This window comes from Pundamilia nyererei, unplaced genomic scaffold (assembly GCF_000239375.1).
Source record: "Pundamilia nyererei isolate P.nyererei 1_Seehausen unplaced genomic scaffold, PunNye1.0 scaffold00006, whole genome shotgun sequence".
NCBI lineage: Eukaryota > Metazoa > Chordata > Actinopteri > Cichliformes > Cichlidae > Pundamilia > Pundamilia nyererei.
Genome location: NW_005187407.1, coordinates 7,329,574 through 7,354,508, shown reverse-complemented (window position 1 = coordinate 7,354,508; position 24,935 = coordinate 7,329,574). Strand labels below are relative to the sequence as shown.

Sequence of the window (24,935 nt, the reverse complement as noted above, 5' to 3'; positions counted from 1 at the left end):
CTGCTAAGATTCAGTCACAAAATATATCGAGCCGGTGAGCAAGCGAGCAGTAAGAGGGAGATTCAAACTTAATGAGTGCTTTGGCAGCTTGCGTGGAAAAGGCAGGGAGGCAGGCAGTGATTAACTGAACACTTCAGAGTACAAGGCACAGCGGTGCTCAAAGAAAACAGTGATGATCTCCACTTAATCGCGGAGAAGCCCGGAGCATCTGCCGCCAGAGCAGGGCAGCGGCACCGGCGAGCTCCCGCTCCGCTAGGCTGTCATCTCCAGAGAGCTGTGGCCATATGCTCGGCTCTGCCGCAAACTCACAGGAAGTTAATTTTCTGACAAAACACAGGGATAAATATGACATTCAAACAAGTTGTGCGCAGCCAGGCTGAACACGGATGCCATGCCAAGCTCAAGCTGCACACGTGTCACACTTAGGAACAGAGTTTATTTTCTTGCTCCCCTGGTCGCTTTTTGCTTACTTTTGTAGAAATACACTGGTACATTTTTAGCTAGAAGGTGTTAGCCTACTTAGAAACTAAGCTATGCAGTGTTCAGAGGGAAAAAAATCAATAAATGGAAAAAAAGAAGTAGATGTATGGTATATGATGCAGGCTTGATACTAAAAAAAAGCTACCACAATACCTACTGCAAGTTTTTATTATAATGTATTATATAAGGCACCTCAGAATGTCCTATGTGCAAACAAAATCCCAAGAAAATGCCAATGTCATTGTTCTAATGGCGCGGGGGGGGGGGTGTCCTGGAGAAATATAAGGTTAACTTTCTTTTCTGTTCAAAGACGTATCGCTCCCCACGGTGTTACATTAAAATAATGTCAATCAAACCATTAAATAGGCGATCTGTCTAACCTTGTCTGGTGCAGGTGAAACGCCATAGCGGGCCTGAACAAAGGGCTCGCAGGTGTGAGCGGAATCCCAATACCTTATCACTGGGCCAATAAAGAACAGAATATAGTGTTTCTTAGATCTCTGCGCTTTGCTACCACTCCATTTCAGACAAAAAGGGGAAACTGAGCCTTAGGGGTGAAGCAGGCAGTTCCAGCCTATAGATTCTTTACAACAATAGCCAGTATCATATAGTCAGGAGACTGGAGGACAGCTGAAGATGGAGCAGCCTGTCTGGTCCTTCAGAAGGAGAGTGTATACAGAAAGGCAAAGGGATGAAAGAAGTGGGAGCTGGGTGGTAACGGACAGGGCCAGGTTTGGGTCTCCACCTGAGGCAATCAGAGGCCACAAGTAAGCCTAGAGAGATGAACATATAAGTCTGGGATAGTCATACCACTGGGGCCCATGTTTTTTCTTTAGTAACAAGATTTTAGAAGTGGGAGCAGTCATGCAGATCCAAATGGCCTTTGTCATTGAGAACAGGTAAGAGCTTAAGCCCATGAACCTTGACACACTGCTTGGTGGCTGGCTACCTTTTGCCCTCATGTATGAGGCCTGTCTCATATGAACTGAAAGGCCTCTCTATTGGATGTTTGTCTTAAACAACTGACTGTAAAAGCCAGCCTTTCAGTAATGACAAAACAGGCAACAATATTTGGGCCAAGTAATAGAGTAGAATGAAGTACAAACATATTAATCTATTTTTAAATCCACTCATTACGAAAATGAGCCTAAAGAGCTTCACATAGTGTATAACGCACTAATGTTGCTGCAAAATACTGGGAGAATCTGTTGGAAATATAATGTATCCAGCACACATGCACACAGCAGCACATACCCATATATCAAGTGCTGAGTGGCAATCATTCACCTAGACACTGCCACATTGTGGTAAATGGGCTTATTTTGCATGAGAAGGAAGAGGGAGCGATGGGCTGCAGCGAGCAAAAGAGGGACTGAGGGACTGAATCAAATGATATGAGTAGGCAAAATTAAGCTCCAATGCAAGTGGAACACTTCACAAGAGAGCCAATTTCAATTCCACAGCACTTAATTTAGGATTTGTGTGGTTCAGCAGCATGCTACTGTATAGTAAGCCACGTAAGGACAAAGCTTGAGAGGCAACTAACAAGAAGCTATCCAGGCTCTTGAGGTATCCATCACGTAGACCTGCCCCTACTCCCAACAGTGAATTAAAAACTAATATTATAGCTAAGAGACTGTGTGGATGTTTAAAGGGGTCATTAAAAAATCATATTAATTTTGCATCTGCAGTGTGTAAATTTTGGCTCCCTCTTCCATCAGTGAGAGCAATTACACAAACACTGTGAACCTCTTTCTGGATTGAAACTCTTCCTCTCAATACTTCTTAGATTTTTGCCCAATAGGCTTCACAACATTCTTAGCTGTGTTAGCCTAAGCCTTCTTTCCCGGCTCTTCATTTTTCTATATTGCGTTTATGTAAATATGACCCAAACAACTTTAAGATAATCAGAAGCCACTGGGAGTAGTGATGGATTGGGTAACGATTTGTGCATAACTGTAAAGAAACCATAATCTTCATACCTGGTTCTCTTTGAAGTCAGCCCTCTGGAAGTCATAGCCTAGCTGAGCATAAAAGTTGTTTCCAAAACTGTAGACCTGCCCAGTTTCGGTCCATATGAAGGAGTGTCGGCTTCCACAGGCTATGCCAACTACATTGGCAAAATTCCCATCTAGGTGACTTCCTCTGACGTTTAGTTCCTGTGGCAATTTGACTTCGACTGGCTGTTTTTTTACTGCCCTCTCTCCATTACCCAGCCTAGGAAAAAAAAAGAAAATAAGACAGAAAATACCTTTAGGCTTTTTCTTCTTCTGCAATCATTCAATATTCTTTATATTCTGCTATTTACACTTTAAAAGTTTATTTTCTTTAACACTGTTTCTATTTTATTGCAACATAACAAAAGACACCACCAGAAATCGCTTTTACTTGCACTACTACAATGATACTATAATTTTACCTTTGAGCTATTTTTCTTCTAACCAAACAAGAGTCGCCTAATAAGCATGTTTCAGTGAGGTCAGTTTTACATTCCGGGGAAATCGCTGAACCCAACTTAATTTGAAGCTGTACAAATGACTTTACACAGGCCAGAGCCGAGACTCGTTTCTGCTTCTGCATGCCTAGTGCGAGTGAACAAAGAACATCCAAGCCCCTGTTTCAAGATGAGCTGGTCAAACGCAGCCCCAGCACCCCTGTGACCTATGAGCTCCCAGCAGCTTCAAACGGAGCTCTGCTGTTTGCTTCTTGATAAAATGCTCCTCTTTGTATTTGTTTCCCTGAGCCAGCGTCATAACCTGCAATGCCCCGGCCATATCTGCTAGTTTGCGGCATGTCTGGGAAAAATAACAAACAGTCTTCTCCATTATTTCCACAAACGGGGAACGAAAGGTCCTCGCCCGTCATCCCCACGAGAGCCTGTATTGATTACAACAATGCTTCAACTCAAGACAAGACCACTCTGGGGTCACAGCTATTTCCATCAGAAAGTTTGCCAGTTTAAATTTACACAGCTCCCTCGTACTCTTCTCCTCTCTCGCCTCCAGTGAGACACACAGGAGAGCTGAGGAATTTTCAGATATCAGAGTGCCAGTTGTGTAACACAGATGCTCACCCTTTGCTCTGCAAGTGGGTGTTGCAGAACTCCAACTATAGGCTCCTCCAACTATAAGCGCCCCACTAGAGAGCCCCGACCTGCTTAGACAGGTCAAAGCATCATCAGTAGAGAGAGAACCGCAGACAGAGAAATGGAGATTGAGAGAAGGAGACTAAGGGACAATGGGAAATGATGAGAGAGTGAGAAGTGATGCCTTTGTTCCTTTTATGTATTTCTCTGAGGTCTGCCATGCAGCTTTTTGAGTACTTGAGGGCCACTGAATCACTGTAGTCCCCATGCCCTTAAATGTCATTAGAGCCAGACTGGCTCCTGGCTGGAGAAGTTTTAACAAGGAAGCTCATCAAAAGATAAACAACTTCTGTTTGTTTATAACTATGTCTGAGTTTGTTTGTCTGTCAGCTAGCCTCTTTCGTCCGATTAATATACAGCCATGCAGTACACCGGCAGAAAACAATAAGACGTTTGAATGGCCAGTGGGCAGAACAAACTGATAGCTTCACAGACAGATGAGTAGTTCCCCAAAGTATCACTACTCATCCTCATCCTTCACACACCATCAAAGCAAGACAGATAACGTTACTTCTGACATTTACTTACTGTCCACTGGTGCCATTTCCCCATGCAAAGATCTTGTTATCCACTGTAGTGAAAAGGAAGAAGAGGACAATGTTATTATATGACATGTCGGCCGAAACGCGTCAACGGTCGTTTCAAATTCTTTGAGACAATCTTTGGACTCGCATGTGGCTACTGCTGTTGAAATAATGACAAGTGGTAATGCTTAAAAGCTGAAGATGTTTCACAGTAATGGCTCAGGTTGTGTGTTTTCCCTTTTGTCCTCAAGTGTAGAGTGAGCAGTGCCATGTCAGCGGGTGGACCCTTTCCCGCTGCGTGAAGTTTGATTAATACAGCCTCGACAGAGAGTTCAGAGACTGGGGCCGCCTCTCACACACCCTGCTGTAAAATAATGAGCCTTCAGCGGGAAGGAATAATATACATGGGAGACACTTCCTTAGAATAAGTCCAAGCTGAATATATTCAAATGAAATGAGGAGAGAAGGCAATCCTAACTGATTAGACTTGTCTCAAAGAGAGGGCGAAGCCCATATATTTCTCCTTCTATGTACATGTATTTAACTGTCACCTCTGCACTAAGAGTCCAGCATGGCACTCATCCATTTGCATATAGTTACTATAAATACCTGGACCTTACCTGTTCCTGCAGTGATTCGAGTCACACTAGAATACAGACAAGTCTTATTGGTCTTATGGGAACTCAAACACCACAGGGGTAACAGCCAATAGCAACAGACTTTACTCATCAAGCCAGCGGAGCCCTCATACATTATAGAGTAGGCTTTATGATTTACCTAAGCTTGTCAAAAGAGAAAAATTATCAGGCAAATGTGGGGTAATAAATTGCAATCCTTGCTGCATATGTTTGACACGTGACCCTTGGCATTTTAAGGATCGGGTTGTATGAAAGAGTCACAGGCAAATGTGGGGAAAAAAGAAAATAACATGAAAAGTGAAATATCACTTGGGAAACTTTGAGGAAAATGTTCAAAACATTTGAGGGATTGCTCCTTTTGCCAGAATACAACACCTATTGTGCACCTACGTTGCACTGATACATAGATATTGTCCCTAATTAACCAGTTTCTAATCAAACAACTGTAGAGCACACACTTTTCTTTACTTTGACTGATGTTAAAATACTACATCTTCAGACTATGGGTAGATTTTCTGCAGAATACAGTACACATACACGAATCAAAGTTTTCTACTAGTCAGTCTCATTAAATCATTGGTGAAGATCTGTTGATTCAACCTCTGGAGGTGACAGCCAATGTTTTGGCCAGCAGATTTCTGGATAAAGGATAACTGACTACCTATTCCATGAGCCTCTCACTGTTTAGAATTTAGATACATTTTAAAAAGAGTTGTGTTCCTCAGTTTCACTCCACTCCAAACTGTACACCCACACCCAAAACCAACCCAAAGTATTAACCCACAAAGCTTCCAGTTTCTAGATTCTGATTTTGAATATTCAGATATGTGTTTAGAGAAATTAGCTGCAAATATGATTATGTACATCATCATTTATGCAGTCATCTACGTGTTCATGTGCTACTCGAGCATACAATGCAGAACTGCTCCACTACTTTGGCTGGTTTGCTACAAACTAAGATCAAGCAATCAACAAATAGACTGTAACTTTATATTCAAGTTGGGCAGCAGAAATAAACTGCACTTTTAATATGCAGACATTTTATAACCTTTCAAGTGCATTAGGTAATAATTCATGTGAAATTACCTCCTCTAGCTAGATTCAGGACATACTGCTCAATGGACCAACCACAATATTTATGAAGTGCTGCTCAATACTGGTCTATGTACATTTACAGTGTTCACATTAATAATATAAACAAAATTTATTAAATGAAATTAATTAAACCACCATGTTTTAACGATACATAAAATTAAAAGAAGAGATTGTTGTTGCCTCAAATAGCATCTTTTTTTTAGACTCTCATTCTATGTTTTTTATAAAACAAAACTGTAGCAATTATGAGTCTAGTAAACATGAAGCATGGTGTTTTTTTATGTTTTCTGCATATGTTCCATAATAATATAATGTTTTATCATTTACATTAAATACACAAATACTGTAATTTAACCATTCGCTCATACATTATGGTGGAAAGCCACTCGCCTTAGAAATGTCACTATTATGAAGAAATTTTTAATATGTATATTAATATTTACATTTACATAGATTATATATGTTTTTGTCTTTTAAGTGTCTAATTTTAAAATTCAATTATGCGTTTGTGTAAACGGTTTACATTTAACATGGCAGTATCGAAAAATATGTGTGTATGAATTAAAACGTGCCTTTCCGGCAGGCTATTATTGACATGCACCACAGTTCAGGTTGTGTGTAGCGAATGTTCTCCCTAAGACGCTTTAAGATGTTGCAGTGTAACTCAGCTTTGACAGCCTGGAGGACAAACTCACAGTGCACAATCCTATGAATGTCAAAGAAAATGATGCTCTTGCTCGTGCTTCTGACAAGTTCTCATGGCAGAGACTGCAGACTCTTCCAGTCAAGACTGCTCTTTAGTTTCTGAGAGCAAGCTCATCATCAGCAATGATCCTCGACACGCAGGTTAGTTCAGTGTGTGTGCAACAATAACAGTTTCTGAACTTTCTGACTGCAAGATGTGTAAGTTTGTTGCCACAACTTTACATGCTCATGGAAGCAAAGGATTACTCTCTTGCAGAGCATACTCGTGTAGCTAGAAGCACAGTATCAGCTGATTTCATCTCATGAATCATCACATACATGCAATAATGTTATGCATTTCAGACTGATTTTGGGAACAGATTTTAATTGGCTGATCCAGGTTTCTGCGACAAAAGCTGGACTGCACCTATCCTGGCTGTGTCCTGTCTCTGGCCCTAGGATAGGTTCCAGCCTGTGCAGCCCTGAATTGGATAAGTGGCAGAAGACGGTGAATGGATATTTCACTTTTTTGAACACCAGTGTAAAATATTAGTTTTGAGAGAATTTTAGGATTATGGCAGTTTTAACACTGTGATGTTACAAAACGTATCATAAAATGTTAAAACACCTAAAACTAACTATTTGTTTGTCTCACCTCACCTTTTTTCTCCACAAATGATACTAGTTTTTACATTAATCCTAGCCACAAAGGATATTGTATATGGTTATACAGATATATGTATATATGAGTTCGAAATCTCCTCGGCTTTCTGCCACAGATGTGCTTGTTCGGTTAACTTGTAATTTATCCTAAATATATCATTTTGACTTGTTGCCTGTGTTAGACCTGTGGCCCGGTCTGTCATTTCCCATCTTATATATGATATACTATCATGTATTGTTCTGCTGGATCTATTGCTTACAAGTTTCAAAAACAATACAGAAACTTTAAGCAAAATTTATCAACTATATTTCACTTGAGTGTCTGTGGGTTTACAGAAGAGCTTTAACTTTTTACGTATTTAAAAAAAAATATATAAACACAGTCGAGCTTTACTTTTAGCTGGGATAAGAATTCTTAGTGGAATAATGAAATAAAGATGAGAGTGAAAATGCAATGGGAATAAAGACTGCGCCTATTTTATTTTGCAGTTTTGTGTTTTATTATATCCTTTTCTTCTCGTACTTTTTGTTTTTCTGTTTTTGTTTCTTTTGCTACTCCAACTCTTGAGAATTGTAACGTGGGAGTATGATAAATAGCAGTGGTTAGAGTATGTTGAACCGAAGCACAAAAAAATATTGGCAGCTGTAGGTCTGCTGTGTTGTTCGGCACACAGGCGCATTATTAAAGATATCTGTTATCACCAGGTTTGGGTCAAACAGTAAACAACACTAAAAAGTATCTACATCTAAAATGTATTTTAGTTTGAGAAAACAGAAAAACTTTAGATTATAAAAGTTGATTATTTGGTTAGTTTAACAGTTTCAGTCTGATCCTTTCATATGCAGAGTGCTTCTTCCAACCCGTTTCAAAGGCTAAAAAATGTCTTTGCAAAGTAGTATTTAAATCCAGGTCTTCATAATTAATACACGTGCTCAGGAAAATGCATCTCTTTACTGTTTTATGTCCCTCACCTTGTATCTTTAAGCCCTCTGTTCTCCTCTGAGTGGCAGATGTTTTCACCCCCACCCTAACCCACCCAGCCACCCACACATACATTCTCTCTGTCTGTGGCTGGCATGGGGGCACGGAGGCCGACAGCGGTGCATCAGGCTGACAAACAGAACTGATGGGCTGGGCTGAGAGCGGGCAATCTGGCAGGTTGAGTATTCACCCTCCTTTGCCCCCCACTAGCCCCTTGCTAGCCCCTGCTGCTCTGCACCATACGCAGGCACCGGCATCCCAGCGGCTGGTGGCCCATTGCTTTGCTCCCCCATAAAAATAGCCCATCCCATTATTCTTCTGCCTCCCTGGGGGCCACAAGGTCTCCAGCATCATTACCAGGACTAAGGATCTGACTCTGCCGCCACCACTTGGTACTCCCCCTCCTCTCCCCTCACTCCTCTTCTCTAATTATAGGTCAAGCACTCTTTTTGTAAATTATAAAACCTTTGTTCTTATCAGGAAAACTGAACAAGAAGGAAAGATACGACAGGAGGGCAGGGAGCAAGGAAGACGTGAAAAAGTATGTGTAAAAAGTGGAGGGAAGATGATGTAAAAATAAGAAAGGAGGGGGAAATTTTTCAATTATAAAGCCAAGCTAATTTGGTATGACCAGCGACTGTCATGCATGGTGACGGAGCTCCATTATGCAGTCATTTGAGCTCTTTCAAATTAGTTATGTTAATGTCCTGCGTGTGAATGTAACACTTGGATGGGACAAGATTTCAGCAATTAATTTCTACAGTCAGTGGAGAGACAAGCAAATTTATTTTCCCCCTCTCAGGGAATTGGTGGCGGAGGGAGTGAGGAGGGGAGAGAGCATTCTGGAGCAGGGAACAAGCTAAACACAAGACCTAAATAAAGCCTGAACAATGGGAGCCAATGCCTCCTCATTCATTCAATTGACAATGTTTTGCAGCTTAAACCTGTTTTATTAATTATGTTTGACATTTCCTTAATTAGTTTCATTTACACCAAATCAATCCCTGCTGCTGTACAGCGTCATTTATCATTTTAAAAAATTTGCATAGCCAGTGCTGACTTTTTCTACTTAATTATACATTAAAAGTGTCAGCCGCGCTTGCTGCCTGGCATTATCTGAGGCAGAAAGGTTTGTGGCTGGACGGGGGTGGCATTAATCATCAGGGCGGGCGCGGGCAAGGGGTGCTCCCGGTCGCCAGCGGGAGAGCCGAGCGGGCTTCTCATTTTCTAAGCTTGATGCTTTCGGGGCTATGGTGACCTTAATGACCTACGGGGAGAAGGAGACAAATCAACGACCTCCAGCCCCAAAAACAACTACATCTTGTTTACAAATCATGTGGAAAGGAAAGGCAGGAGGAGAAGCAGGGAAAGAAAAGCCAGGAAGATATGTAGGCAAATCAACAATACAAGTTGAGCTGCCATACTATATATACGCAAGCACTAAAGAAATGGGTATTGTTTGGATAACAGTTTTTTAGGCTTTTATTTAACTTAATGATTAAAGGTAGCTCATTTGCATTTACATGTAATGGTTTTTTTTGGATAAAAAAAAGAAAGATCATCAGCTTCATGTGTCAGAAAGATAGCTTATGTTCTTCATTCTAATTAAATAATGCCAGCATTAGTAGCTGAAATCTAAATGTATACCACTGTATCTCAAAAAGCAACTTAACCGGCTGAGTCAACTGGCTGAGTATGGCTATTACTTTCCCTTCAGCAAGTTTGTGAACACAGAGCAAACTGACAGCTCAAATACCTGGCAAGCTCACTCCTGAGTAAATCTTCTGAGTGTTGAGGTGAACATGGCTTTACAAATCACCCATTCAGGAACCGAGGCAGAAATTGGCAGGTAGGCAGAGCCGTGGTGTCAGGAGTGAAAATTACTCTGAAATGCGGAGCACAGTGAGAGACTGAGTGAGTCTCTGAATGGTGAAAGCTATGGGTGTCACTGTGTACTATGTTCACATGGGAAATCAAACAAGTGTATTTTGGAGGCGAGTCAACACTTTTGTCCTTTGGAAAATGAAAATATTTCATGTCAATTTAAATTCAGACCGGCCTCAGGTACTGCACATAAAAAAAGTGCATGGCATATCAGGCTCATGTTCATGCGCAGGTGAAACGGTTACTCTTACTGGTAAAAAGCCAGTCTTTACATCAATTGTCATATTAAATGTATCTTTAGGAGATTAAAATGCACAATGATAAGTATTAGACATAAGGCGAGGATACACCAGAGTCAAAGATGAAGAAAACCAACCAAACAGCTGATTTCTCAAAAAGGCCCCTGAATAAGATGTATTAAGAAGTCTGTAGCCATGGCTTTGCTTAAAAAAATATTTAAAGGGAAACACAAAAGAGAGGCAGACAACAAAGAACCTGATGAAGTGGCAAATACCTTGGCATGCTCCAACAGGAGCAGCACAGAGGCTACATGTGCACGGCTCGCTGCCCCCTCTGGCCCCAGCTAAAGTACTAACTATCTTCCCTGGCTCATTGTATTAAGATAATCAAGGTATCTTTGATTGCAATGGGCCTGATCAATGTTTGAAAATAAAAAAAAGGGGGGGGGGGGTCTTGCTAATAGACAGGGAAATGCTTAAGAACGAATTGCTAAAATGTGGAGAATGGGGAGTATTAAACATCATTATTGTAGAAAGTTCCTAATCCGCATATTAATGGTGCACATTGACTGGAAAACTTTGTATTATTGCAAAGTACTTGAAATAAGCCACTAACTCCTTTCACGCATGAAAATATTATAATTTATATAAGTGATCACTTTAAAACTAGAACTTTCCTTTCTCTTCAGCCCCCCCACCCGAACATCACCATCAATTCCCCGACGAGAAGCACCCCTTTAAATGCAAAACATTTCTACTATCAAGGATTATGCTTCCTTTCAGGATATATGAAAACCCCTTTGAGAAAATATGATGATGAATTCATGGGCCTAAAACTCCGGGGTAGTTTTTACATTCGCAAAAAAACGGAAGGAGGGGAGGAGAAAAATCACCTATTTGGATGGCATACATTACCATTACTCTTGTATTGTATCTCCACTTTTCATAATGACGGGGATAAGTGTCCTGCACCGAATGCGTATCCGCTGACAATAGAGGCAGACATTACTTGGTTAAAAGCTTGGGGTCCTGTGGGTAAAGAGGCCCAGAGAATAAAGAGTATCCGTCATGGCTAACGAGCTATAAGGATAGCACATTGCCTTTATAAATCACTAGATCTTGCTGTTTATTTAAATTCATTGGTGCCTCATTATAACTGAGCTATGCACCTTTAGGTCTGAGTTGATTAGGAGTGCCATAGCTCAAAATGGCTTTTAATTCAGTGAAACGTAGCTCTGACCTTGGTGCCGTAACCCTGACTAAAACACGCAGCGACTCCCACATTAATAATGATGCTACCTTTACTGGGCCGCAGAGCTCTGCCGCTGCTACTTAAAATATGTATTATTAGTTACCAGCGACGGCACATTTATCACACCAAATTACCCTTCGGTGTAAAACTGCTTAATTCTGGGTCCCTGTACCCCTCTGCACTATTACCTGCTCTTTAGAAAGGCCTGGAATTAAATGTAGGGATGAAATGTCAGGGTAATGGGGAAGAGGATGCGGGTCGATGGGATGCACACTTGATCATTCCCTAGTGGCCTTCTCCACATCCAGACAATATACTGAATGTGTCCTCCTCGTAAAAGAAGCTTCATTGCATCTTGCTTTGCAGGCCTTTGAAGACGTAAAATGCTGTTACACTATAATATGCTTTACACTGATCATCAAAATTACATGCAAAATATTATCTACTTCATGTGGGCTTGAAGGACAACTATATATTCTAGGCATCAAGATCAAATGAAATATTTGGCTCATAAACAGAAACTTTGGATGAGCAAAGAAAACAAAAGCAACCCCAAACTTTTTAGTCACCGGAGCATTTTAACAGATCAACACATGACTTCAGCATGCAATACATACACCAGCATTTCTGTGCACAACACAACAGTACCTACTCACATTCTGCCAGCCTATTGAGGAAACAGAGTGGAAACTGGCCATTGTTCATCCCCTGTGTGCCCACCAGAGACTGATTACTTGGACCAATCAGCTAAATGATTAGATCTATTAGGTACCTTAGAGTGGCCATCAACATCAGCTTGCCAAGCTTCAAGACCTGTGGGACTTAGCCCATCAGAGTCAACTCATTAGGTGTCTGGACTCTACCCAAAACTACAGCAGAAAGACACAGACAGAGGGCCAGGAAGACAGTAGGGAGAGACAGAGTGAGAGAGAAAACAAAACTTCAATAAATGAATTAGATGCCTCCCAAACAATAAAGCACCTTTGGGATCACTTGTGTTTATGTGGTTCAACATCTCAAGAACATGTAAAAACAATACAAAGTGATCTAACAGATAACATAAGTGGGAGTATTTTGAGTGTTAGCCACATATTCCATTGTTATAAGACCAATGGGAATGGACTGGTATACAGAATTTCTTTTCTCTAAGTATAACATCAAACAATCCAGTAATAATTTAGATTACCAGGGACAAGGCGATGACGGTTTTACAGAGAAACACAGACAGTGCTGGCATAAACACATTTCTCATATCAAACACAGCCGTACAGTACATAAATATATGCACAATACATTAATGGTTTCTGCTCATCTGAGCAAGTGGCAAGGCTGGAGCAGTGGGGGGAAAAGAGACGTTACACACATTCCATCAGATGTCGAATCAATTAGTCACGACCATCTTCCAAAGTCAGAAATAACCACTCGTCCTCCTGTCTCCAGGGAGCCAGGGATAGGCCTGGGCAACAGACGAGAGATGGGAAAGGATCCAGAGACCCAAAGGGGGGTAAAAGGAGGAAAATGAGAGAAAAGAAAAAAGGGGATAAATAATGCTGTCTGTTTTACACCGCACCGTCTCGCGTCTCTATTTTTTCACTAGTTTTCCGTATATACAGTAGGTTCTCAGCGGAAGTGTCTTTGCATATCAGAGGGCACTCGTTTTGCACACTGTAAATACTCTGGTCATTAACATTTGATGACATTATCTTCCTAATCGCACAATAGAAGGTCTCCTTCATAATGTATACAGTACATCGCAGCTGTAACACTGACTCGAACCCTTTTTTGACGACTCTCATTGGGCAGCTGTTTGTGTCTTTTCACTAACAACAAAGCCTTTAATCTGTTAATCTGAAGCATGAAGCAAGCACAAAGATCATGTGACCGCTTTGCTAAAAGGTAAAGGGACATGATTATTTTGCATAAAGAGAAGCACAATGGAGATCCTTTCCCTGGAGGCTAAAAATAATTTAATCTGGCATGTAGATGCACAAATAGCAGTCTTACATGTGAATTGTACCCATTATTACTGGTTTTCAGAAGTTGGTAGCCGATTAATCTGTTTCTCCTCATCTGAGCTGGTGTAGAGAGGAGGAGCTATTGTATCTGCTAAGATTTCCCTTTTGCTTTGTAATCTCCCTGAACCTCCAGATTAGAGCAGTTTATCTAAAGACTGAATAACATGATCTAAAATACTTTTATCAAACGTGTTACCCTCCACACCTTGTGTTCTAAAGCGAAATACCACCGTATTAGCCTAAATATTTGAAGAACAAAGTTCTTCTGCATAAAACAAGTGCTCTAAAAACAGTTTATACTCTATATGGTTCCTGTGGTAAAGTATGAGAGGGAGCGGTTCTTCGCTGAACACAACACTAACCAAGCCGCTGGGTGTAAGTGTTGTTGTTTGCCCACGGACTTGACCCCCTAGAATAAGCAAGGAAAAAAGTCAGAGTGAACTAGCAAGTGCAAGACAGAGACAGAGAGGGTACTTTGTGGGACCCAAAAACACTGCAGAGAAGGCCACAGACACCCCGCATTCCCTTCTGATTTCGTTATTTGTTCATATCGCAACGAATGGTTCTTGTTGTTAGGGGGTTGGCAGTGGAGTGTAGTCAAGGGGCGAGAGAAAACTGTGGTCCCCGCTCTGAATCCGCCACATTAGATGGCGTGTGTTTGTGCCCTAGGGATCGCAGCGCCTCAGCCTGTGTTTGGGGTACTTTGTCAGATGACTCAGTGTGTGTGATTTATGAGCTCTGGAAAGGTTGCATTTCCAGCACGCATGGACGTCCGCATGGTAAATGGAGAAATTCTGAATTTATTAACATACAATGAATGATGATTAATGTTTTGGTATAGATCATGCTCTCTTTTCAGATGTCTCAGTATGGGGGTGATATATGCAGCAATAAAATGATATGTATGTACTCAAAAGCACATTGCGTGAGCATCGAGTCCATGACTCTTAGACACATTTACTGTGTATATGTGTGATGCGAGTACTGGAAGGTTCCCTAGTGTTATCGGAACTCCGTGGACATTTATCTATGCACTGAACGACAGTACGACTTGTGCAAGTTCTACCCTCCGCACAAAGTGAACTGTTCCCTTCTATGGGAAATGCACCTTGCATAGTCAATGAGGAAATGTATAAATTAAAAACACGAAAAACTGTGAGCAAAAGAATGCAATTTAGACCGATATCAGTATACATTTGGAGATCCATTCATCAAAATCCCCACCATTATTAGCTTTTGTATTCTACAACACATCTTGTGTCTCCCTCATCAGCTTTTTCAATATCTTCTCAAATACATTACTGCCAGTGTCGAGCGGGTATGTTCACCCTAGGCCAATTACTGCGTTGAACCATAAAGGTAAGCATTGCTGAAGAAAGTTCTCTCATATATTTGCCTTTGTGTCTCAGCCACCCACCGACGCAGGTGGGAAATACAGGTAATGTTGGACATCTTTATAATCACAAAGACAACAGAGGAATCAATATGCAGAAGCATGTTTCTGACAGGTTCTTGGAATACATCTATATGGGAGATTGTGAGTCTCCCAACACGTTTGCATCTCTAAACGGTGAATCAGGGTTGACCTCTACTTATGCAATGAGTCAACCATTTCAGCCTTGGAAAGAGGCTGCATATTGCTCCATGCTTGCACGTGTGTGTGTGTGTGTGTGTGTGTGTGTGTGTGTGTGTGTGTGTGTGTGTGTGTGTGTGTGTGTGGGAGGGGAGGGGGGGAATCAGATAAGTTAGATGGAGTGATCATTTCATTGGGCGGCCTAAAACACTCAAGTGTGTGTATGCATATCTTGATATGCACTTTGAAGTGACTGTATATGAGGTGCGGTATGTGTGCACGCTCTGTGTTTACTGCAAAAGTCTGAGCCCAAGTAGCGATATAACATAAATGTGTATAAGTATGTGCACGCGCTTGTGGGTTAACTTTATATGAATGTGGTTGCTGTCAGAAGAAGCTGACTGGTGATGAGGGATGGAGAGAATCAGAAACACATTGGGCTGGGAATGGGGTGTGAGCCGCAGGGTCGCCCTGGCACAAAACACAACTGCCTCTCACATCATTACCCTCATTCCCCTAATGCGCACAACACTTAGAGCTACAAACAGGCTTGAGTCCAGAACACACATATAGGCACACAAACCTACAGAGCCACGCACTCACACAGGATAAACTATACATATGCCTGCACTCATCCTCCAGCAACACATAATGTTCTTTTAAGTGTTCGAGTACAGTAACCAAAGCTGTGTCTTAACATTACTGAGAACTGAAGAAAAAAACCCTCAACACATTATACACATTATATAACAAATGCCGCAATTCTGATGGCAAAATATGTAACAGGCTGTTGCAGGTCAGAGTGCTGCATAGTGGCTCTCCAGGACCTGCTCTTTACAAAGTGAGCCAAGGAGGCACTTTTCCACATCCTTAGATCTTTGCCCATTCTGAAAACACATTCATTGCATTTGAGACCAAAAAAGAAATGATAGCCATTTCAAACACAATTGAGCTCCACTGGGAAAAGTATACCTATTCAACTACAGGACCTCCATAAAATCACAGTAGTTTCACAGTGTAACGGATGCTTTCCTCCCTTCTTGCTGCATGAGAGGTTTTAAGAATGGACCGGGGGAGCGCTTGAGCAGAGAAAGAAAAGATAAAGGAAGAGAAGAGCAGAAGATATGATGCAGAAGAGTGGAAGAGAGAGGTAAGCCAAGCATAAAATAACTTCAATCTAACATCCTCTCGGAAGGGGCGGCAGGAGGCAAATAGCAATCCCACCAATGCCGTGTACTCAAGGGGGTTCCCCCCACCTCTCACTGACCCATAGAGAAGAGGATCATGGGAGAGAAGGGATGAGACAAACCCACTTCAATTAAGCCACAGCGACGTCTCGTCAGCACGGCAGATGAGGTGTCAGAGAGTTCAGCCGTGGATAGATCACAAGGAAAAAAACAGTTCCTGGCTCAGCACAGTCACAGTGTTGAACCTTTCTTTCTGTTCTCCTATTTTTCTCCTTCGACTCCTTTATACCTTTCTTCCAGTTTATTATACTAAGATTTTTTTGATATCTTGCAAGATTAGAGGATGGGCATACTTCTTATGAAATCTGTTAATCTAAAGCATAAAGCAAGCATATACAGATCATGTGACCACTTTGCTAAAAGGTAAATGGACATGATTATTTTGCATAAAGGGAAACACAATGGAGATCCTTTCCTTCCAGGCTAAAAATAATTTAATCTTCCGTGTAGATGCACAAAAAGCAGCCTTACACGTGAATTGCACCCATTATTATTGGATTTCAGAAGTTGGTAGCCGATTAATCTGTCTCTCCTCATCTGAGCTGGTGTAGAGAGGAGACGCTATTGTGTCTCCACAGATATTCTTTTTGCTTTGTAATCTCCCTGAACCTCCAGATTAGAGCAGTTTGCCTAAAGACTGAATAACACAATCTAAAAAGAGTAATGACAATGAATTATCCTAAATTATTTGAAGCATGGTTGGACAGTTTCAGGCTTACAGATGACAAAAATTAAAGTTCTGATCCATAAACAACTCAAAAAACCAACACTCTGATAACAGATGCTACCATTAACGCCTTTTTTGCTTTTTCCTTTGTTTTGCTTTTTGTTTTTTTTAAAGACCAACAAGACTTTATATTCTTACACACTAAAAGTAACACAGTAATTCACCTCTTTTTGCCTAATGGCTCCAAAGGTAAAACAGGTTAAATAAGGGAAGAACAGAGGTCCTTCACTGAACACGGCACTAACAGGTAAAGGTCAGAATCACAATTTGTGGCATGCTGCGTACTGCAGTACCATATACTGCAATATTGTGCAATTTATCACCTTGTTTCCAACTGCAAATAATTTCCCCATTGGTAAACTTGTATGATTAACCTGATAAGATAAATTCCTCAGTCTGTTTCGCTCACTTTATTCATTTTTATTGTTGTCAAGAAGATCAACATTATCATTAAACCCCATCATAAACTTCGCATGCACCTCACAAACTAACAAACTGTTTTGTATTACAAAACTTAACTAAATGCAAACATGTGTGGACTGCTATACTAATACAGGTATTTTGAATGCAAGGCAACAGCAGCAACCAGTTCACAGCGAGATGTTAGAGTTACACATAAATCCACAGTGTGCGACATGAAAGTTAGTGTAACTCTTTGCGCTGTGCTTATACTTTCCTCAACTTGATGTCTCACGTCTCTGCATCATGGGTACAGCCATACTCAGGCTGTGTCCATGTGCTCCCTCTGAATTGGTGTTACCATTGTTGGCTGGTTTTTCGGTTGAGCTGAATTAATGTTAACTTTGGTCTCCACAGTTAATCTTACCTCAGGATAGTGGTTTGTGAATTGATAGTTCTCTCAGTGTATTTACTTTCATACGACAGTCCTTGATAACGCCAATGTGTTATGTCTAACTTTTTTCCATTCCAGGAGTCACCTCCAAACTTACACCAAGTTGTGGATGCTAACATGAAAGAAACCAAAACTACTCATCCTAGTGTTGCTAAGGTCAAATAAACTCTGCAAACCTATTTGATATGGTGTGCATTTGCAACATTATGCGGGGTGCAAAGTGTTGCACATTTAAAACATGATTTCATCAATAAGGATATAATTAATGGTTTCATACTGCACCTAAAATATTTTTTGACCCACATTTAACTTTGTCAATTTAAAGTGTGCTAGGTTTCAAATGGGTTTCAAGGGTTTTGTCTTTAAGTCTTGTCCACTTGTCTTATTTTATTCCTCTTTTATAAACAACTAGCAAATTAGTCACCAGGAGCATCCCTACCCTATTGGCAGCACTGAAAAGAGGGAGGGAAACAAGTCCAAGACAGTAGCAGTGCAGGGAAGGCCATAGACATCTTACATTCATTTATTTCCTCACATTGCAGCAAAAGGGTTGAGGTTTATGAGTTGACAGTGGAATAACAAACATGTATCAATCTACTTAGATTCAAGGACAGACAAACTTCTTATCAAATATGCACATTAGCAGTGAGGCGCCTCAGCACACCTGAAAATGGCATTTAAAGGTCATAATGACGTGTCGCCAGTGGTGTATCAAGATTGCATGGACAAGTGGAAGGAGCCAAATCAAAGTAATATTCGGAAGAAAAAGGCAGACTGATAAAAATGTGATTTTTCAAGGTGTAGCTAGAAATAAAAGGAGACATAGGCTCTAGGTGTAGGGGTGGGTGTAAGATGAGGGGGCAATCTGAGCGACCATGAGATATTTGTGAGGGCAGTGCTGTGCCAAAGGTTTTAAGAAGATATCGCTCTCTCTGTGATTAGGCTGACATTAGCATAATATCGTCTTTGTCACCTCATAGGCCAATTGTTATGAAAAGCGCCAATCTTTCCACTTTTCCCGTAAAGGCATCAAGCAGGCATCCTAAGGTATAGGAAGCCTCTTTCTCCTCTCTTTACCCAGCACTCCCCCCTTCTTCTATGAAGCTCCGCTTGGGAGATACAAGCTGGATTTGGCTCACATCCTTGCCTCTTCCCCAACACTCTGCGTGGCTGCCTGGTGTCAGAGCGCCAACTCTCCCAACCCAGCTGCACTGATTAGCAGAGGCAGATTATTAGCCAGGCATCCTCCTGGAAGCGGGGTGTCCAACACCATTTTCACTATTGCAAAGTACAAAAGGACAGAAATGCAGAAACAAACAATTAGCCCCGCAAGTATACCAGCAAAGTAGAGAGAGTTAGGTGAAGCTAATTTGTTTTCACTGCTTGTGGACACATCAGCGAAAAGTGATTCATCAGCATTGTGAAAAGAGCTCTCTCATCTTTCATGCCCTGTCTTTCTCTCTCCCCTCTCCTCTAACTCATCCTCCTCTGTCTAGCACCTGTCCCACTGCCAAGATTTCACCTCCCAAACCCTGGGATGTGAGCATCCCACTCCAAAACTTGTGCAATGCCTTATCTGTACCCCACACACTAACATCCAGCATCTGAGGCATCCTTCTCTCCCTGTGCCAGAAATATGCCGGCATCTCTCGCTCTCTTCCTCTCTCTCTCTCACCCAATTCTCCATCATGTTCTTTTCTCCTTCTCTCTTCCTCTCTCTCTAGAGCTTTGCATTTGAAATTGAACAGACACACAGCCAATTTATCATAGGCTGACACGTGTCATGTCCAAGGCCTAACCACAGGGACTTACAGTAGGCATTGCATTTATCCCCTTTGTTGTCAGCAAGGACCAAGACAATACCAGGAGCTATTAAAAAGGGGTAGAGAAGGAGAGAGTGAAAATAGGTGGGGATTGAAAGAGGTGAAAATAAACCAATAAAAATCAACCAAGATTGCATACCACTCTGAAAGGTTAAAGACCCCTGCAAGGTTGAAGGCAGCACATTTTCCTAACCAACAATCAAATATGTGGTGATGCAAGCCGTCTGCTCATAACCCCGATACAAAGCCCAGACAGGCATGTGATGGATTGGGTGGAGAGTTAGCACAATATGGGATCAGACCTTTGTGCAGGGGTGCATAGTGTAGTTTAAATTTTAATATTAGTCTGCGATACTCTGCAACTAATAGACCCAGAAAAATGTAAAGACAACAAAGAAAGTTCTAGCTGAAAACAAAATGGCTGAATGAAAAAAAAACACCTTGGGGAAAACATTTAAGAATATTCTCAAACACACAAAGAAGCCTAGAAAGTTAACTCCCGCTTGCTAGCCCGCCATTTAGATGCTTTCAGAAACTGCAATAAGGAGCAGGAGAGATACTTAAAGGTAATCATTCCTGAGACATGAAAGGGGACAAAACTGTTAATGTGCATCATATAAAACCCTTTCTGTTTAATCACCTTATCGCTATATTATCGCTCCTCTCTTTGAACAGGTTCTTTAAAAATAACACACGTCCTTATCGTTATACTGTATGGGAGAGGCAAGAAAGATGACCCTGCCTGATAATACTGTCACTACAAAGAATGTATACATTCTCCTTATGCAGACTAGGTGAAAAAGATAAAGAGAATGAGGATAAAGGCTAATGAGATGAGGAAGCAGAGTGTGTATACGAATGTGCGTGCACCTGCAAGTTATGGACCACAAGGTTATTAATTGGCATCTCGCACACCCATAGACTTACATTCATTCCACTTTAATACTTTGGTATTTGACATGAATGTTGAATAGTCTGTCTACAAGGAATTTATATTCAATCTAATAACTGACAGAAAGACTTCAAAATGGTCAAAGAAACGTGAAATATAAAGTGCCATCTCCTTTCGCTCAAAGACAAGCATCGACTTTAGAACACCATACATCGTTAAGCCTTGCCAGTCTACTAGACCAGTAGACTTCAGAACTGCTGAGAATGTTCATTACCCAGAGGTAAGTGACCTTTTAGAAACTAGCTTTGGAAGCCATTTTGGTTCTTCCAGTAATTAACAAGTGGTTATGCATGCGAGACAATTAATGGAAGGTCAAGTGTTTCCCCGCTACCCTTTTCTAGACGCCATTGGGCCACTGACGCTGAATTGGATGTTCAGAGCCCATCAGCTCCTGAGCTTCACACATGGGAATAAGTCACCTCTGTGGTCTATAGTGCAAAGTAGATAGCCTTTGGTTGCTGTGAAGACTTGGAGAAAAAGGAGCATAATGTAGTTCAGTGGCCAAATATCTGATATGAATCTTATGGAAGAAGATAGGTCGAGACGTTGAGGAGAGACCTGGAGTCTCCATGTTTAATTATGAATGCTTTTACTATGCATACACCAAGGCTTCCCCATTTAGATACAGGTTAAATCATAACTTCAATAAAGAGTAACTACAAATAGCTAGGTCCAAGTGGCTTTAAAGAGCGCAATATGCTTGACTACTTAGACATCCTGAGCTACGCCAGTGCACTGCTGAATTTTTCTATTCTATTCTCACAGTCTTGTATATTTACCTTATTTTTTATTTTCATGGCATAAAGTCTGATGTTGACTGCTATTAAATTTCCCTTGAGGGCACACTCCTTCACTCACATGCTCCTATCAAATGAGCCAACAAAGCATATCAGGGTGTCGTGTCTGTGAAACACTGCATCACCTTTGTTCACTCTTCATCAACCCTCCGCCCCCATGCTATTACCTCAGGACTATTCCCTATTCCCTGCTTAACCCTTGTCTACAGGACTGGTGTCACACAGAGCACCACTCTACTGCTCTCCACATTCTACAGTCCCTCACCTCACCTGACATCTAACACTCGCTTGTCGCCTCTGACGTGCACACGTGCATACAAACGCGCTCTAAAGCACAGCCGCAAACACTAACCACACAAAAACACAAATGTAGCACTGCAGACGTGCACACTGCAAATTAGCAACACGATGACAAATGCACACATGGATGATCAGCCTGTGGAGGGTTTGATATGTTCAGATCTTTGCCCTTCATGATACCAGCAGCGCTTGTCATTCCTACTGAACTCTGCCCCCTATACGGCTTTTCAAACACACACACACAGACATGCACGTACGCACACACACACACACACACACACATGCATTTTCACTGGCACAGTGGTGAGTGAGTTAATACTAGAGGTGGCAGGAGAGAGTGGCATTGAGAAAGTCTGTGCCAGTTGCCTGCTGACAGCACCTTTGGGATTAGTAAAGTTTGATTTGATGGCTTTCCTTGTTAATTAGGGTTTGGAGGTGACTCCTGGAATGGAAATGGGCAAAATGTTCAAAAAAAAAAAAATGTGCCAATTCCCACATCCCCTCCATCTCCACCTTCCAAAACATGTGACCCATATACGAGTGTACCTAATGAAGAAAGTAGAACAATCAAGTCATTTGAAGTTATAGGCCACTCTGTATTTCTGTGGTTCTGCCAACGTAGGCAGGGCAGTTGAGTCAAACTAATAGCGCAAAATAGGCTAAAACTTCAATGTGAACAAAGTCAACAACAAATAAGAGAACAAAGAGGAGAATGTTTGGTCTTTAATTAACAGTGCATATGCATTTGTACAAGCATATTAAATTACATATCGTATAACACTGTCCCCTGCTGGTTTGGAGAATCGCTGCATGTGTGTGTGTGTGTGTGGGGGGGGGGGGCTTAACAGTCATTACACAGTTCTGATTTATTGTCTTTAATGTGATGCTGTGTGAAGTGGAGGGCTAGATCAAAAAGGGGAACTATGTATGACAACATGAAACAAGAAAGAGCCACGAAGAAAGACACAAGACAGAAAAAAACAAAGAAACACTTCCCGCCTCCCTCCACTGTCCTAACCTTTCAGCACACAATATATGATCTTAGATAGGAAAAGGGTTCAGGGGTACCCTGTATCTCTTACCCTATCTCAATCCTCTGTTGCAAAGCATTTTACTGCAGTATAAGGCTCTTAAGCACACACAGCGAACGGTAGCACAGCTATTTCTGATTTACTGTGCGCGTACTATCTTCTGTTTTATTTTACAGCTGGCTGGCATGCCACTGCAGAAGGGTACTGCAAAAAGCCCAAGGTCAGACCACATAGCCACTGAGATGAGACACACACTTATAATAACACATACACATGTTTTCTCTTTTTACTACTCAGCCAACATTAGTGCTCATTTTACTCTGCCGCCCTCAAACTCGACGTTTCCATCATCTGTCCTCTCTCCTTTCTAGCCCAACTTTGTTTCTTTGTCTTTTTATGATTTGTGCTTTTGCTGCAAATTCTGTATTTCTCTTATGTGAGAGGTGAGGGAAGGAGAAAGAGTACAAGGGGAGAATCTAGGAGATGGCATACATGAGGTGAGTGAGAGGGAGGAGGGGTTGCTGGGGGTGGGGGAACACTAACAGTGTGCTGACAGCATGTAGAGCAGTCACCAGATATCTTTAATCAGTGAAATGTATTTCCCTCCTGCTCTGCCGGGGTTTTGCTCAGCGGTCAGACCTGCTGGGGCGACACAAATGAATCTTGGCGGAGGTGAGGACAAAGGCGGCCGTAAGGTTATGGCATGTAGATGATTGGAACTCTGCCGGTTTCTAAGGGAGCTGCCATGTCCCACAGAGCGGGTGTCACAACCAGATGATAGGGACAGGGTCTGCACTCCCTAGCTAACAATGGCATGGGTAAGTGTAAACACACACACAAGTCTAACTATATTTAAACAACATATCTGATAACTTTTAATTGCCTATAGAAAACGGTGGGGGGGGGGAGTAAATGTGCAAAAATTGTAAGTGTAAAGAAATTCATTAAATTACAAAATGTTAATGTAAAAAAAGCTTGTGCGCTCTCTTTTTTTTTTCCCTTTCTTTTTCTATTTTCAAGAATCCGTCATACCAATGAATACAAAAACAATGCTCCCAGAGTGTTATACTCTCATTCTTTTTTGACCTGGCCTTAACTCAAAATAAGATCACAACAGGGAATTCCATTTATGTCTGCAGTTCCTGAAAATTAAGGCAGTATTTCAATTCCTTAGCGTAAACGAACGCTTCGTTTTTTTTCCTTATAAACTCTTGACTTTTATTCAGCAAAAGGTCCACCTCTTTTGACCTCATCTCAGTGGGTTTCACTGTTTACTTATATAACCCTGTCCTTTGACAATCTGAAATATGCAATATATAGCGTCACTTTGGCCACATAAACCCTGGTCATGATAATTAACACCTGAGAATACCAGGAATGCCATGGCTCATTTAAACATTCCCCTGTCAACTTATTTTTTTTCGTGATAATTTGGTCTATTATTCAAAGTGTTCTGTTGAGGGGATGGTGAGGCTTTCTGCCATCAGCAGCTGAAGACAGTTAACCTCTCAAAACCCACTGGGTGTAAGCCGTTACGGGTGTGGCTTATGATTCCCCATGACCTAAGAGCCTGAAGGAGCCAGGCTCATACAGATGGCTTGTCTGTAGTGTGCTCTCCTCACAAGTCTACCTCCATTTACTGTTAATGAAGAAAGCTACATGAAAAGCAAATATGCAGAAAGGCCTAGAAAGGTGTTGTAGAGGCTTGATTTACAAGGTTATGCTATTGAAGAAGAAAAAAGGAGGGAAAAGGGCAGCACCTAATCATAGGTCAGGGGGAAAAAAGGCCAATATACCAGGTGTGGAATCGTGGGGTGCAAACAGTGGCTGAAGAGAGAAGGTCGCGTGAATGGGGATGAGGATAAGGTATGTGTGTGAGAGTGAAACAGAGAGAGGGAGCGAGAGATTTGGTATGTGTGTGATTGTGTGCTGAGGCAAGAATGTTCTTAATGGGATACAGGTGACAACATGCTGACCAGAGCCACTGAGCAATGATCACTCAGGGATCTGGGGGCGTGCATGCGTGCGTGC

General features: G+C 41.6%; 1 protein-coding gene across 1 annotated transcript in view; it reads right to left on the bottom strand.

Annotated features, from left to right (window-relative positions):
• Positions 1-261: 261 nt before the first annotated feature.
• LOC102210369 (ultraviolet-B receptor UVR8-like) overlaps positions 262-24,935 on the bottom strand; it is a 56,232-nt gene continuing 31,558 nt past the window's right edge. The window contains exons 3-5 of the mRNA XM_005722355.1: positions 4,154-4,196; positions 2,463-2,697; positions 262-323 (exon numbers count right to left, since the gene is read on the bottom strand). Coding sequence (XP_005722412.1) covers positions 306-323; positions 2,463-2,697; positions 4,154-4,196 — 296 coding nt within the window. The 3' untranslated portion in view covers positions 262-305. The remainder of the gene's footprint in view (positions 324-2,462; positions 2,698-4,153; positions 4,197-24,935) is intronic.